At 40.6% G+C, this 15,597-nt stretch overlaps 2 protein-coding genes across 4 annotated transcripts in view; one reads left to right on the plus strand and one right to left on the minus strand.

Moving 5' to 3' along the window:
* Window positions 1–15,597, minus strand: part of pex2 (peroxisomal biogenesis factor 2) — a 217,769-nt gene that overhangs the window by 32,882 nt on the left and 169,290 nt on the right. The gene's annotated exons all lie outside the window — the stretch shown is intronic.
* LOC129174147 (plectin-like) overlaps window positions 1–15,597 on the plus strand; it is a 130,924-nt gene that overhangs the window by 17,524 nt on the left and 97,803 nt on the right. Inside the window, exons 1-3 of one of the 3 annotated variants that reach the window (XM_054765802.1) lie at window positions 2,264–3,012; window positions 4,709–4,808; window positions 7,045–7,224. In XM_054765802.1, coding sequence (XP_054621777.1) covers window positions 2,924–3,012; window positions 4,709–4,808; window positions 7,045–7,224 — 369 coding nt within the window. In that variant the 5' untranslated portion in view covers window positions 2,264–2,923. Of the gene's footprint in view, window positions 1–2,263; window positions 3,013–4,708; window positions 4,809–7,044; window positions 7,225–15,597 lie in introns of those variants that run through there. The other 2 variants (XM_054765803.1, XM_054765804.1) reach the window with 2 other exon arrangements.

The raw sequence follows: 15,597 nt of genomic DNA on the forward strand, positions 1-15,597 counted from the left end.
AATTTATTATTTAATTGTATTTAATATTTGTCACTATATGAAATAAGGCATAGCAGATAATAATAAATTTAAAAACATGTACTGTAACATCTTAGCTGCATATACAAGTCCAGACACCCGAAATATTTTCACACTCGGCTGAATGGGATGATGGCGTTCACACTCGACCAAACGAACCACAGTAGCAGAGCAAAAGCACCAGGGTTTGTTTCGCCGAACCAAACCTGACAAGCGTGAACACGGCATTATTGTCTTGGGCAAGGACACTAGTAGATGCTCCCTTTCTCTCTCAGGACAGGGTGAGGATATGTCTCTTTTTCTCCATATTGACTTTCCCAGGTCAGGCTCCTCTTCCCCTATTAGCTCCAACTAACTGATCAATACCTGGCCCAGTGGTGGGCTGCTTGTGTGGGGACTGGGACATGCACAAAGAGCATGTACATACTGTAAGTACCCCCCGTTTCTTAATGCATGAGCTCATAACTAATAATCAGATCATATTCATAATGTTACAACGGACCTAGCCTGTACTACAGCAATTCTAATGACCGTGTCAATCAATCATGGCTGGAATCCTCTCCTCGTGATTTCCTTCCCCAGCTAGTTAGCCGTGACATCTGCAGCGTTGGGACGTGGATAAACAGCTGCCATGCAACCGAGGGGGCAGGCTGAGGGATCGGCGGGGGTCTGCAACAGTTTGGTGGCGTGTTAAGGGTGAGGTGTTCGTACGAGCGTGGCGGCGTGCCAGGCGGTGCCATCTGGCTGCTTGACAGAGCTCCTCTCATTAACAAGGAGGTTAATTGCTGTGGCAGCACCCAAGCTGTGTCAAACATTACCCCGGGGAGACGGAGGCAACAGACCATCCACATGTTTGTGCGCCGCACTTTTAACGCAAGCGCGCATAAAAACACAACCTGTTGTGCGTTAACCTTTAAATGTGACGGCGCACATGTGCGCCTTTCTGTGTGCATATGTGCCAGTTAACTTCTGAATTATGCCGCGTTGCTTTAATGGCGTAGAAAGAATTACAAAGCCAGCGTCTGTAGCCCTGAGGGCACGCGCATGCACACATGCACACGGGGACGAGGGCAGGGGGTAGCAATTTGCATGCTATTACTGCATATTCATGACAAATTTCGTTAGCTTTTTCCTAATAGGCTTGAGTGACAAGTTGAGGAATCGAGAGCCCGCTTTTAATAACACACACGCATACACACAACCACGCACAAGCACACACTTCAGTCACATTTGCTCAATAATCACAACGACACTTATGACTCTAAATAGGAATCTCTGGTGTGATATTGCACCATTTGTCCTGCACTGCTACTTTGTTATATATAGCAATATGCTTAGGCATATAGCGTCATTTGTTATATGCATAATTAGGAATACGCACACGTGACGGCGCACACTCACTCTTATCGTGTGGCGTCCATCATCATGTTGACTTTCTGACCCATGCGTAATAGTATTACCGCAATGTCACACTTAAGATTTGAAAGTACACGTTGCACGAAATTTTAATCAAAGTACAGCAATTCCTCGCCACTTCATTTTTCAAAATGATATTCATCAGTGTTAAATCACTGTTTTGTGGTTGAATACGGCATATTATTAGTCAAAAATATGCAAATTTAGCCTAAATTATTAAAAACAAAACTAAAATACAAATATAAGGCATTCAGAAGATGCATTCAAAGACGTTGCGATGATGTGTAGTATTGCACACTGGTCACGAGGTGTCAGTAATGTTATATTGATGAGACAACAGCCACTGCAGGAAGTACTCTACAGAACAGTCAGTCAACAAAAAAAACTGACAAACTGAAACAGAAGCAATTTTCAGAAGATTTACCACTGTTTGTTGGCGTTCGCCTTGTTTCCAACTATTATGTGTCTTTATTCAACACACCATGCACACTCACATGTTCTATAGCTCATCATTTCAATGACATGCAGCCAACCCCACCCACGCGAAATCCAGGCCAAAAGTCTGCAAGTGCAAGGAACATTTTTTTTTAACCTGGAAAAGGAAATTTTAATTAAACGGACATCTCAACTTTGCCACTTTGAATTTTGTGACTTTATCAAATAAATCATCGCTGTTTCTAGGTTGAATACATGTGCATATTTAAGCAAATGGGCCATATTTTCTGGCCTAAATTAAGGATTTCCAGGCATAAAAATGACTAAAAGTAAAATACAAATATAAGGCATTCAGAAGACCCATTCAAAGACGTGATGATACAGTATATAGTACTCTACCCTGGTCACTTGGTATCAGTAATGTTACACTGACGAGACAATAGCCGCTGCAGGAAGTACTGTACAGAACAGGAACTCTCCCAATGCTAACATGTGACTCCGTATTGTGTCTTATTTTGTCTTATTATATCTAATATATTGGGTAATACGAGTGTCAAGGTACCTATAGGGCTCTAATAATGTTAAAACTTGTATTTAGAAGGTTATACACATGTTTCCTTTGCTCTAAGTGCGAAAATAATTCATTTATAAATAAGAAATCACGGTCGGGTCTGGAACCAATTAACCTTGATAAACGACGGAGTGCTTAGCACACACACACACACACAAACAAAAAAACAACATTGTTTTATTGCAAACACTTGAGTAGATGGTAGCGGTTAATTTAGTTTTGGCATCGTTGTTGCGTTCAGGTGAAACTTTTCCCAGCACAACGCGTACATACATTAAACGCAGTATTTGTGTACCTTCCTGTTTGCTTTTCTTGAAGCATTGTTTGGATAGGTTGAGAGGAACTAATAGCACACCAGCTCACGCACTGACGCTGTAATCTAAAGTCGTTTCCACCCACCCCGCCCCTCACTCTCCTCTTTGGCTTTTTTACGCCATCTGACTGAAAAGTTTGTTTTTCCTGAAGTGAACGATTTAACTCTCGATGCTCTCTATCCACTCACTTGTCACTTTTGTCAAACGCCGGCGTTCCCTCGCTGCTCGGCACCAACGTGCAGACGCGCTTGATCAAATGTGAGTTTTAACATTTTTTAATCTGCGTAAAAGTTTCATCTGAACAGGCTAGTAAATATGAAATTGTGTGTGTGTGTGTGTGTGTGAGTTAGCGTGCACGGGAGTGTGTGAACTGTGTGATGTGGGTTTTTTTTCTCTCTCGACTTTGCCATCTTGGATGTGTGACAGCTGTCACTGGTGACTTAAAGAGGTGTCTGGGCAGAGTTAGCATATTTTTACAGTGGGGAGATACACAGATACATATCAGCTTTGGTTGCCATCATTCGCTGCATCTTTTTGCGCCTCAAATTGGAACTACTGTTTTCTTTTTGAATGCCAGTTTAGGGGTCTTTGCTGACATGTAACATTTCTGTCACATTTGCTACAGTAAGTCCAAAAAAATGACAAAAAACAATACAAATAAGTAAATGTATCTTGTTTAAGTCTAAAGAATAAATGTATTTGCTAAAGCTTATTATAGCAGCTATCTTTATACTGTATATTTGACTAATAATGTTAACTATATATACTGACTGACAGTGTACATGAAAAACTAAATAATAAATAAATAACTAAAATCATCAAAAGCAAAGGTGAAAAAAATAAAAACCGAAATACCATAAAGGATGGGAGGCGTTAATGTAACAATTGTGTTATTGTTAAAAGTATAATGTCAAATGCAATGAAAATAAGCCCATATATTGTAAATGTATCTTGTGTAAGGCTAAAGAATGAATTTATATGCTAAAGCTTATCACAGCATCCATCTTTGTGTCGTATGATGTTGGCTAAATACACTCACATTGACACTATGTAAAAGAAAAAATAAATTCAAAATAAATGAATACAAATAATAGAATAACAAAATAAATACATACAAATAAATAGTAGTAATAAATGCAAAAAAATATTTAAAAGATAAAAATGGGGAAAAAGACCATTACCACTGCAAAATCCAATGATCTATTGTAAATGTAAATAAATTTAAATGGTATACTGTTGACATGCAAATGTCAAATAAAAATACAGAAATAAAAATAACAGAATAACTAATAATAAAAAAATCTGAATATAACAATGTATAATGTGATATAAATGCAATATGTTTATTATTGAAGTTATACTTTGAAGTGCATATCCCTTATTTTATATTCTATTATTTATATACTTAGTGTTTGATGATTAATACAGTATTTTATTTTTTTTAATCATCCAATATAGTGTTCATGTGTCCATCTATATGACTGAACAAGCTCAAGCTGCGCTATAAATCATGTTCACCCTGGTAAAGTGGCGCACGTTAAACACAGGAAGTTAACCATTATCAGTAAGTACGTTTAAATACGCTCTGCTTCTTTGAAGCCCTCCTTTTCGGACACGTTGAATTGGGCTTGTGTAAACACGATACACTGCTCTGTGTATATATATATATATTTTTTTTCCATGAGTGTTGTGTAATTGTTAAGGTTTTCCTCCCTCTTGTGTAGCTGAATAAGGGAACTAAATTATCAGCAATTATCAGAATATCACTTATTAGCACGTCTAAGTGATAAATGTACAGTTCTACACCGATGGCAACTACAATAATACATAACCGATGCCTCAAAATTGTCTTGGGAAAGCAGAATTTGTGCAGGTATATCTGATATTGTGGTAGCCTTGAAGCGTCATGCCTCCGCTTTAAAAAGTGTATGATAATCGTAATATTCCCTTCCAGCTTTGGTGATTCAGAAGATGCCGAAGCCTGCATCCAAACACAGCACGCGGGGTCTGATGTGGCCTTCGGGTGCAGGCAGGATACTTTGCAGAATGAAAAGGTGACAAACTCAACCTGTTTTTGCATTATTTCAAAAATGCCAAGTCTGTTTTTCCTTGTTTTGAATTCCAGCAAAGCGTTTTGGCTTGTTCTGCCACCGCTAGGAGATGGACTCCAAGATTAAACAAGATTTAACCGCTTGTTCTTTCTGCTTTTTTTGTTGTTTTTTTAGGTTTGTTATTGTTTAGAAGGCTGACTTAGAGGCGGGGAAGTCTTTGATGTGATTTTTTTTTTCTTTTTTTACGATATTGGTTTGGCAGCTGTGCTCCGAGCGCTGCGTGTGCAGCCAGGTTTAACAGGAAGCTCAGGCGTGTGTGATGAATTACCGGCATATCTCTGAGCTCCGGGTAACAAACATGGCGGTGCCGGCCGGGATTAAAAGGGAGGGTTTTTATGGCCTCCCTGCACCTTCCTTTCGGGGTGTCGCTAAATTACACCTACTGCTGTTTTTACTGCTTCTGTGGCTTACGGTTGGGGCATATGTACACACTGGCATGCCAGCAAACGCATTTGGTGGAGAATTAACCTGTGAGAATTCCATTGCATGGATTCAAAATATGGGGACCTGAAAGGGAAGCGCGTCGCCTACAGTGTGGATCGGCGCAGATTTATGTGACACGCATGAAGGTCTGTTTGCAGTGAACCCAAGATTATTGCTTCTCGGTGTTGTTTGTGTTTGTCGACTCATTTACGCCGCAGCTAATTACTGCGTTGTGCCAGTAACCAGCACATCTGCAGCGCACATGAAACACCCCCCGCATTTCAGCAACTATTTTAATCGCCGTACGTGTTCCATGCGTCGTGTCACGTATTAAAAGCATGGTATTTATTAAACAGGTATGTTTTTATTACACCCAAAATAACTCTGTAGCTTTGCTTTGTGTCCTTGTAGAGCGCCGGACAGTATCGCTATTTGGGATATCGGCAAGACAGCCAATATCGAGCATCAGTAAAATTGTTCATTTCGCCATTATTGATGGACATTTAGCCAAATTCCCATCCTCTGTCACTACTCCATTCTACAACATGGAATACTTTTTCAGGAATTTCAAAGCAAGAAAATTTCAAAAAAGTAAAGTTTCCTTTGACCTTTCGGCATGTCTCAACGCGGTTTTTCTTTGCACAGAGATAGAACCTGACCCCTCTTAGCTCCAATTAAAACGGCTTCACATCCTTATGAATGCAAACAATGCAACATGAATTCCTTGCGGTGTTAAATGTTTTCATCTGCATTGACATGAGTAAGCATCATCTGTGCAGTGTTTTTGTTCCGCTCGCCCACACGCTTACACGCTTCCACAGACCCACGTGTTTATTTGTCGAGACGTTGTATTCCGTTGCTTGACCTTGTGTCGCCTCATGTCCGCCTGCAACAACCACCACAGTCACATTTTTAACATTGTGTATGGAACCTTTTTTTCTACAGCTAATAGGCTCTATGGTTCACGGCGTGATTGGCTCTTGCATGCCATTTATGGTGTATGCTTTGAATATTTCCCGAGCATTGTGCCGTTACAATGAATTTATAAGGATAAACACAAATCGAACACACTTGCCCCATTTCGCTGGCTGACTTGCAAGTTGCTGGAAATTTGAGTGCTATGTCGTGTAAACCCCACGGACAGACTGATCCGGAAAGCCTAACAAGTTATCGGCACTCAGTTGGAGGCGTTTGTAACAGTGAGAGCCAGGAGGGGGATCACGGACAACCCCGCCCGCCCACTCCATCGGACAACAGAGGGGCAGCGGAGCTCATTCTCCTCCAGTTCCGTTCCCACAGTAGACGCTACCGGACCATCCAGCCCTGCAGTACCTCACCTGCCTGTGAAAGATACTTCACAACATTATTGCGGTGTACTGTCTGCCCTCACTTGTATAAAGTGTAAATTTACTCGTATTCACCATTTTTCTACACACTATTTGTAAATATGCAAGTCTATCTTATATTCTTTTTATTTATATTTTGTTCATACTGCTTTGCATTTTATTCAAGAGTGTTTGAGCTGCTGTAACCAAGCACTTTCCTTTTGTGGACCAATAAAGTCAAGGTGCGCAATGCTCATATTGTACTGAACTGCCAGAATCTTGTCGCAATGCATCCCATTTGTGGTTGTTTGGTTATCTTAGCGCTTTTTGCTCTTTGCCGTTGGAATTTTTTTGTTAAAAAATGGAGTCGTATGCGTTTGGACGCCCAACTTGCATCTTACGTGTTTGTTTCTTTCCTCCGCTCACTGCAGGCCACAAGTCACGCGCGTGAAGGCAGCGCGAGGCTGGCACACTTGCAGCGTGAGATCCCCCGCCTGCAGAGCATCCACAACGACAACATGAAAGAGCTCACCGAAAAAGACCTCAACATCACCGAACTGCAAGCAAGCATTTTGCGGCTGCAACAAGAGGGCGTCGACACCCGTGCTCAGGTGTGTAGAAAAACAGAAATGAAATTAAATACAGTAATTCCTCGACCTGACCGTGATAAGTGAATTTCTGCAAAGTAGGATTCATTGGAGCAGGGGTGTCCAAAGTGCGGCGCAGGGGCCATTTGCGGCCCGTGGCTGTGATTTTATCGGCCTGCCGCACAGTCTAAAAATTTTATTTAACAAGGAAACTTTAAAAAAAAAAACAGCAGCAGCAAAAATAGGAAAAATCATTAAAAAGTCAAAATATTAAGAGAAGACTTGTAATCTAGCAAGGAAAAAAAAAGCCATCATTTCACAAGAATAAAGTAATAGTACGACGAAAAATGTCATTTTAGTTGCATGAAGTTCAAATATGAAAGAAAAAAGTTGTATTTGTTTTAAAAGTCAAAAACAATGAATAAAGTTGTTTGGAAGTTTAGGTTGGGAGGAAAATTGCAACATGGGAATAAAGCCAAAATATCAGGAGAAGAAAAGAAGTTGTAATATTTGGAAAACTATACCTAAACAATCAACAGCAGAAATTTTATTTTAAAAGAAGTCAAAATATTAAGAGAAAAAAATAGTTTTCTAATTTAATTTAATAAAATTTTATGAGAATAAACTTGTAAAATTAGGAAACATATCATTTTAGTGAAATAAAGAAAGTTTAAATAAAGAAAAAATACATGATTGTTTTCAAAGATAGAAAGTTATAATTACGAGAAGAAAATTTACAAGAGGAAAGCTGAAATGAAATACTTGGGAAATTAAAAAAAAAATCAGCAGAAATTGGAAAAACGGCTGTAATTTTATGGAAATAATGTCAAAAATATTAGTCATAATCGAATGAAGAACAAAAGTCCGAATTTTACAAGAATAAACTCGTATTATTATGGAAAAAACACAATTTTTAGTAGCATTTCACCTATATTACAAAGGTGAAATGCCGTTTTTTTCTTGAGCTACATATAGCTTCTCAGCATTTCTCAATGTGTTGGTTTGCAAAATATCAAGTGGCCCTTGCATCCTTTCATTTTTCCACATGTGGCCCTCGCTGGAAAATGTTTAGGCACCCCTGCATTACAGTATAGAAAACTACCACCTTCTAAATACATCATTAGAGCACTCTAGACTATGAAATAACACCCCTATAGTCACCTTCACACTCCTATTGCCCAATAGTGTAGACATAATAAGAGAAAATAAAACATAAATAAGACTCATGTTTATGGGTTGTGTAAATGTTTTCTGGTGATAGGGGAGATGTGGTAGGCGGACAGGAAGCGACGTTGAGCGCTCAGAGGTGAGTTTTAGCTTGGCGTGGGTTACGGCCACAAAAGTAGCCCATGTTAGGGATTATTGTGCCTGTTGTGATCAAGTCTGGTGCTTGTGTGTCTCACCGAACATTACAGTAACATTACTGACACCGAGTGACCAGTGTAGAATACTACATATCTTCACAATTTGTCTTCCGAATGCCTCATATTTAATTCATTTACCATTTTTATGCTTGAAAATGTGTAATTTAGGCACAAAAATGTAAAATGTTCTTAAATATGCAAAAACTGTGATCGAGTGAAGTTGGTGAAATTTGAAGCGGCGAAGGATTAAAGGGATAGTTTGGATTTTTTGACATGAAGTTTTATGACATCCCCATCAGCAGTGCAGTCCATCAACAGCGCCGAACCCCCCCCCCCCCCCCCCCCCGTATCCCTGCGCAGTGTCGCCTCTTCTCCCGCTGTGGAACACCCACGGACAGACGGCTTAACAAAAAGGCTGCTGACCTTCCCCCACCGCGTCGCCTTCAGGGAACACCGTAACTAAAACAACACAAGTATGTTGTTGAAACGATGATTTCTAAACGCGGGAGTGTGCATGGTGTGTTGAATAAAGACATGATAAAGACTGCTTTATTTTTTTGCGCGTTTCAGTTCTCGTCTGACCTTTTTGGAACAAATTACCGAGGTACCGCTGTACTTCACGATCGATTATTTTCCTTTTGGTAGCATAACGGAGATTCAAACAAAGACGTGGATGCACGGAGACAGATACAAAAGGAGGTAAGGGGAGGTGAGGATGGCAGACACTGTAAATGTTAAAGTGGGCTGAGAAAGAATATACTTATGAGTTTAGAGGCGAGCATATTTATACAGTAAATAGATCTACAGCCTCTCCCCACAATGGATGACAGTGTGTAAATGAGGCTGCAAATAGGAACATTAATTCTCCCCAGCGTTCTCTCATTTTAATCGACTTCCAGGGTAAAAATGAGTAACTCCATCATAAACTGAGGGAAGATCATTTGATCTAATTAAACATCAACACAGTTTCTCAATGATGCATTGATTTAAATAGTTTAAAGTCGCTCTTATCTTTTCGGAAGGTTGATGGCGTTTGCTCAGGGATGTGATTTTGTGGGTTTAACCTCGCGGTGTCCAAGGTTTTTTTTAAGTGAGGGAATCATAGTGAAAAACGAAAGGATGCAGGGACACTTTGATATTTTGTGAAGCAACACATGTAAATGTGCTCAGAAGTGGAAAAAACTCTCAGCTTTATGATCCACTGCAGGTGAAAAAGCCCATTTATATAAATTAGCAGGAACACCATTTTTGCTATTTCTTTTTTTTTTTCTTCCCCAAAAAATATTTCAACTTTCTTCTTGAATCTCGGTAAATTTTCTTCTCGTAATATTATGACTTTATTCCCATAATATTATACCTTTTTCACCCCAACCTAATTTTCCAAAAAATACAGCTTTTGTTTCGTTTTATTATTTATAATATTATGACTTTTTTAAATGTATTTTTCTTTTAATATTTCAAGTTTATGCTACTAAAATGACATTTTTCCTCATAATAAAAGTTTATTCTGGTAAAATTATGACTTTTTTCCTCAATATAATATGATCTTTTTCTCTTAATATTTTGACATTATTCCCAAAGAAATTACAGCTGTTTTGTTTTCATTTCTTCTGTTTTTATTTTATTTTTTTTGATTTTTCAATTATTTTAACTTTTTTTTTTCAATCTTGGTCAATTTTATTCTTGCAACGTTATGACTTTCTACCAGGGGTCCCAAACCACCGGGCCGTGGGCGGAGCCGAACTTGGCCGAGGATTAAATGATTCAAAATACACACACAAAAAAAATTACATTTGTAAATAACTAAATACAATTTTTAAGTAAATGCATAGCAATGTTGAAAATATGGGCCACTATTTTATTCAAAAACTAATATAGTTTGAAGTTTTTGCATGTTTATGTTTGTCGCGAGTGTCCCACTTTGTTTGACAGCCCTTGAACGCACCATCTTTCGTGCGCTAGCCTTCTCCCACTCTGCACAGATTGTCAACTATACTGTATTTTTATCGGGGGGTTTTTCACATCATATTTGCTCCCAAATGCTGATACTCTGTGGGAATGCATAAAGGTAAAGTTTGATGACGTTATCGAGTGCTAATGTGTATATTTCTTGTGTGCACAGCTTCACGTTAATTCATGCTAGCACGCTGCCCGTCAGCACACATCAAGCAGCGGCGCTATCATCTTCTCTCTGAAAAACAAACTCCAAGCTCATACTGGTGGATTCTGGGTCTGTATTCACTTTGTGCTTTAAAATTGATGTTTTTCCTGACGTAGTTTTACACAATACATACTAAATTTGATAAGTTACATTGTTATATACGACACCCCACCCCCCACTGCTTTATAGCCATAACATTTACATTTAATTCCCATAACGACTTTTAGTAAATAATGTATTTTTATTTACCTTTTCGACTCTATGCTACTAAAATGACATTTTCCCTCATATTTCCAGTTTATTCTCGTAAAATGAACATTATTGATCTGAATATTTGAACTTTATTTTTAACTTTAGTCTCGTGTAAGTATTTTTATTTTTTTTTTTTTCCATTTCTGCCATTTTTTTTAAAACTATTTCAACTTTCTTCTTGTAAATGTTCTTCTCGTAATTAGGACTTTATTCCAACAATAGTTTGGCTTTATTTCATGAATATTCTAACTTTTTCCCCAGCCTAATTTTCCAACAATTACAGTACAAATGTATTTGGTTTTGTTTCTTTCCTCATAATATTACCACGTTATTCTGCCAAAATTACGACTTTTTTTTCATGAGATTACAACTTTTTTTCTCGTAATATTTTGACTTTATCCTCGTGAGATTACAGCTGGGTGTTTTTTCCCTTTTGTGAATGTGTTGCGGGCCAATAACAACAACAACAAAAAAAAACAGCGGGCTGCACTTGGGACGCCCCTGGTTTAACCCCTGCAGCACCAAAAAGAACTTTACATGCTGAAAGTACAGAAAGTGGTGGATTTAAAAAAAAAAAGAACAGGCAAACACTTCACCTTAATTCAGACCTCAGACACTCTCCTCACTCCCCCCTTCCTTCCATCCCGCCATCTCGCCACAACCGCTTCAAATTAATCTGCAAAATATTGATTTGAGGAGCACGGGAGTGGGGCGGAGGAGGCAGGGGCTGCACGATTGCGGCCGCATATTAATAAGAACGGGCCGCTCTTCATCTCTCCTCTATACCTTAAGATCCTCATATCTTCATAATTGATTAATGTTCCTTTGTGAAGTGGGAATGAATAATACATTAGCGGGCCTGCTGCACCCTCAGGCTGATGAGAAAATGTTTAATTTCAGTAAATGTAACGCTCCCGCTCCCTCTCTGGTTCCCCTCGCTTTCATTTTCCCTTCTCTGCTTATTTGTGAGTTTGTTTGTGAGAGGAACACTGGAGGAGTGTTGTTGATTTGCTTTACACTCCCCACCCCCTACCCACCCCCCCACCTCACTCCCCTCACTGTTGCCTTGAAGGGTATGTTAAGCATCAGAAACAAAAGACAGCAAGTTGTCTTCAGAGCAAAAAAAAACAAAAAGAAAATAAATCACCCCTCGGATATTTTTTGCACACGTTGCATCAGAACGCATCATTAATTTCTGCTGCATCAGGCGGCGGCAATCGGAGGAAACAGGCAACCAACCTGACGCTAACCTCTTTAACAGCTCGGATAGGTGCTAGAAGGGGTGACATGTGCGACACCGCCGCTCATCCGGCTGCTAATTATGCTAAGCAGACGGCTAATGATGGTGCTGATGATGTGTGTGCGTGCTGGCTCTTCCTCGGCTCGGCGGGGCGTCTGGCACCTGATGGCGAGCATCTGTGTACGTTGAATAGATAAACGATGGAGCGAACACAAAAAGACACCCACAGGTCCCACTTCATGCCTACTTAGCATCGCCTCATTTTCATTTCCATCAAGGGGGGTGTTCATCTATGCGCACAAATTGAATAAACAATACTTATCGCTTAACAAGGATCCTAATTAGTTATGCTAATGAGCTCAGATAAGCCAATTAACCTCATGAAGTGGTTTTATGTGGGCGCTGATGTCTATGCCTGAGAGCATATCAGAGACACTTAAGAAAACACATTTGCCTAATTAGCGCTCATTGACATAGACGGGCGTTTATGTTTTCTTCATGTCTTTATTCTGCTCTTGAATGCACCGTAATAGGCTTTCCACACTGAAAGAAATAATGAATGCGAGGCTACGTGCGCACATTTCCCGTCTGCGCGCTGCCAGTCCTTGCAGTCGGACCCACGCGGACGTGTATATTTTAACAAGTTTTATGGCAGATTAAACCGAGTGTGTATTTGTTCAGCGCACGTCTGCCAGTTCCATTAGTTTATGTCCTTGGAAGTACAATTTGGCCTCCAGTTCTTTGCGTTTATTTAAAACCTTCAGCCTGCGCTCCCGTCCTAATCGCGAGCCGTGTTTCCTCTCATTTAGCTTCGCCGCTCATTATGTGGGCCATGTGGAGGAGAGACGGTGTTTAGAGAAGTCTTGGAGAGCGGCGGCAAACTTGGGCGGCGAGGGGGAGAAAATGAGTAAAAGCCAAGTGGGGAGAAAAAGGCAGAATAAATGATTGGGTGACTGCAGGAGAGAGAATGTAAATTGTCTTTGAACCTGACCACTGCTTCTTGTGTGTCTGTAATGAATGGTGCAGGAGGGCGGGAGGGAGATGTTGGACAAGACTGTCTTTGTTACGCCAATGAGAGATGACCAGCGCAGGAAGGAGTTGTGTGGTGTCTTTAATCTCCCAATTTGGGACCCCTTCTCAAATAAGTGAGGTGTTTCAATGTACAGTATCTATCATTCAGTGGCGGCTGGTGTATTTGGTACCATTCAGGACACACAGTATTTGTATTGTATTTGGATGCGACACCATTGTGACTAAAGCACGGCATCCGGTTGCCACTTTATCTTCTAATACACCATCGCCTGAGTTACATTTCTGCTAGGAACTGTTAGGAATGGAATATGTTCCCTCTGCTATAAACAAGACGGACACCTGACGCGCGATAACAAGGTCGTCTTGGCCGCTGCAAACACTGAGGAGTGATGGGCTGGTGTCTAACATCCTTACAACGAAAAAAGGCAATTTTACGCTAGGGATGCTCCGATCGGGGTTTTATTCTGCCGATTCCGATCATCCATGAGTGAGATCGGCCGATAACGATCACATGGCTTAACTGTAGATTTTTCAATGTATTTATGGCCGGGATCGCCATTGGGCAAGTCCAAGGGACCCTGGCCAACAGGTAATGTTCATGAAACAACAACACACCAACAGTGTTTGGGGGACAAGACCCAATTAGTATCATGACAACAATAGACATTTGAAAAAGTTAATACGTACCCGATGGATGTAATATTCACTTCCCCGTGGGACAAAAACGAGCTCCAAACTAACCGCATTGCTTCTTTGTTTTGAAAACAAAATGCCACTGTGGTAAAAAGTCCCATTTGGAGTCTGAAGTCAAGAAGCTATCCACCTAGCACCTGGTAGTCGGGCCTGCACCCGTGTGGCCTGGCCGGGCCCAGCCCGAAGAAGCCACACGCCGCCTCCCCACCCGTAGACCCACCACCTGCGGGGGCAAGCATAAGGGTCTGGTGCAATGTGTTTTTCGGGTGGCGCTCGAGGGCGGGCACCTGGGTGACCTGGTCTGGTTGATGGGACATGGTATTGTCTCATCGATGTAATGTAATGGCGGCTGCATGACGCCATGTCAGGATGTCAGCATTTTTATTTGAAATAGACACAGGACACTTTGTCTTACAGGCATAAACAGTTCCAAGTTCTTCTTCTACGGACTTATTTCCTAAACCCAGCATACAGAAGCCACTTCCTTCTATAGCCCGCACTCTTAACAGCAGCTCAGAACTGCACAAAACATCCGTTGCTACAGTAAAATACTACAAATCACGTCTTTTAAATGCGTTTTCTGAATGCCTTATATTTTTTATTTTTGTGCTTGTAGCCGTTTTTATGCTTGATTTAGGCCAAGAATACACACAATTAGCTTTCTGACTGATAGGCTGTGTTCAGCCACGAAACAGCAATACATTTATTAATTTATTCTGCAAAACAGTGATAGAATGAAGCCACAAAATTTTGAAGCGAAAAGTGTCGAGAGACGACTGCACGCCCAAATTCCATGTCGAATTTAGCCTCTAAACTGCTCGTCTGTATCTCGTAGTTCCGGCGGTGAGTCAGTTCTTCATTCTATTCCCTCTACTGGTCAAAAACGGGAGTCAGAAATGCAGTAAAACAATGGCGGTGGGGGTGAAATAAGGACGCTTCTATCCAGGCCAGTCCGTTCCCATCTGGTGTCTCTGGAGACAGCAGGTCCGGCTGTGAGGTTATTGGTTATCCCACAACTCGTTCGCTGGCCAAAAGTGAAACCCCAGCAAAATACCATGAAAAGCAGGGTGATGAGGGGCATTTTATGTGTCAGAAGTGATGATTGCACAGGGCCTTTATCCTGACCTGATTAGAATACATATTGAAGCAATTATAACAATGTTTGAGGCCAAGTACGCTATTCATAGCGGCGACCCTATTTGTCGCAGTACATCTTCTCAAGGGAGACAATACTATAGAAATGAAACGTGGATATACTTCACAGTAGCCAGGGTACGGCTTGTATAGATTTACCATCCACCGAAAACACACACAGCCATTATATAATTGTGTCCAGCGGAAGGAAGGAAGGAAGGAAGGAAGGAAGGTGGTCTCATCCACCAGTGATGTCATCACGGACGAGGGGAAGAGGATTCCAGTACCAACCAGGTGAATTCCATGCCCAAAAGGATGAACGTCGTGCTCAATAAGAACGCTGCTCACACTAAAGACCGACACTTCGGACATGTTCACTGTGAAGTGTACTTACCTGTATCGCCATCTACTGCGATAATCACGGTTGTGTGTTGACTTATTTTCAGTGGATTGTAAATCTATACCAGACCTGCCAACCTTGAAGAACGAGTACTCCCACCAATATTTTTATGTTTTTCAAC

This window comes from Dunckerocampus dactyliophorus, chromosome 21 (genome assembly GCF_027744805.1).
Source record: "Dunckerocampus dactyliophorus isolate RoL2022-P2 chromosome 21, RoL_Ddac_1.1, whole genome shotgun sequence".
In the NCBI taxonomy this organism is placed as follows: Eukaryota; Metazoa; Chordata; class Actinopteri; order Syngnathiformes; family Syngnathidae; genus Dunckerocampus; species Dunckerocampus dactyliophorus.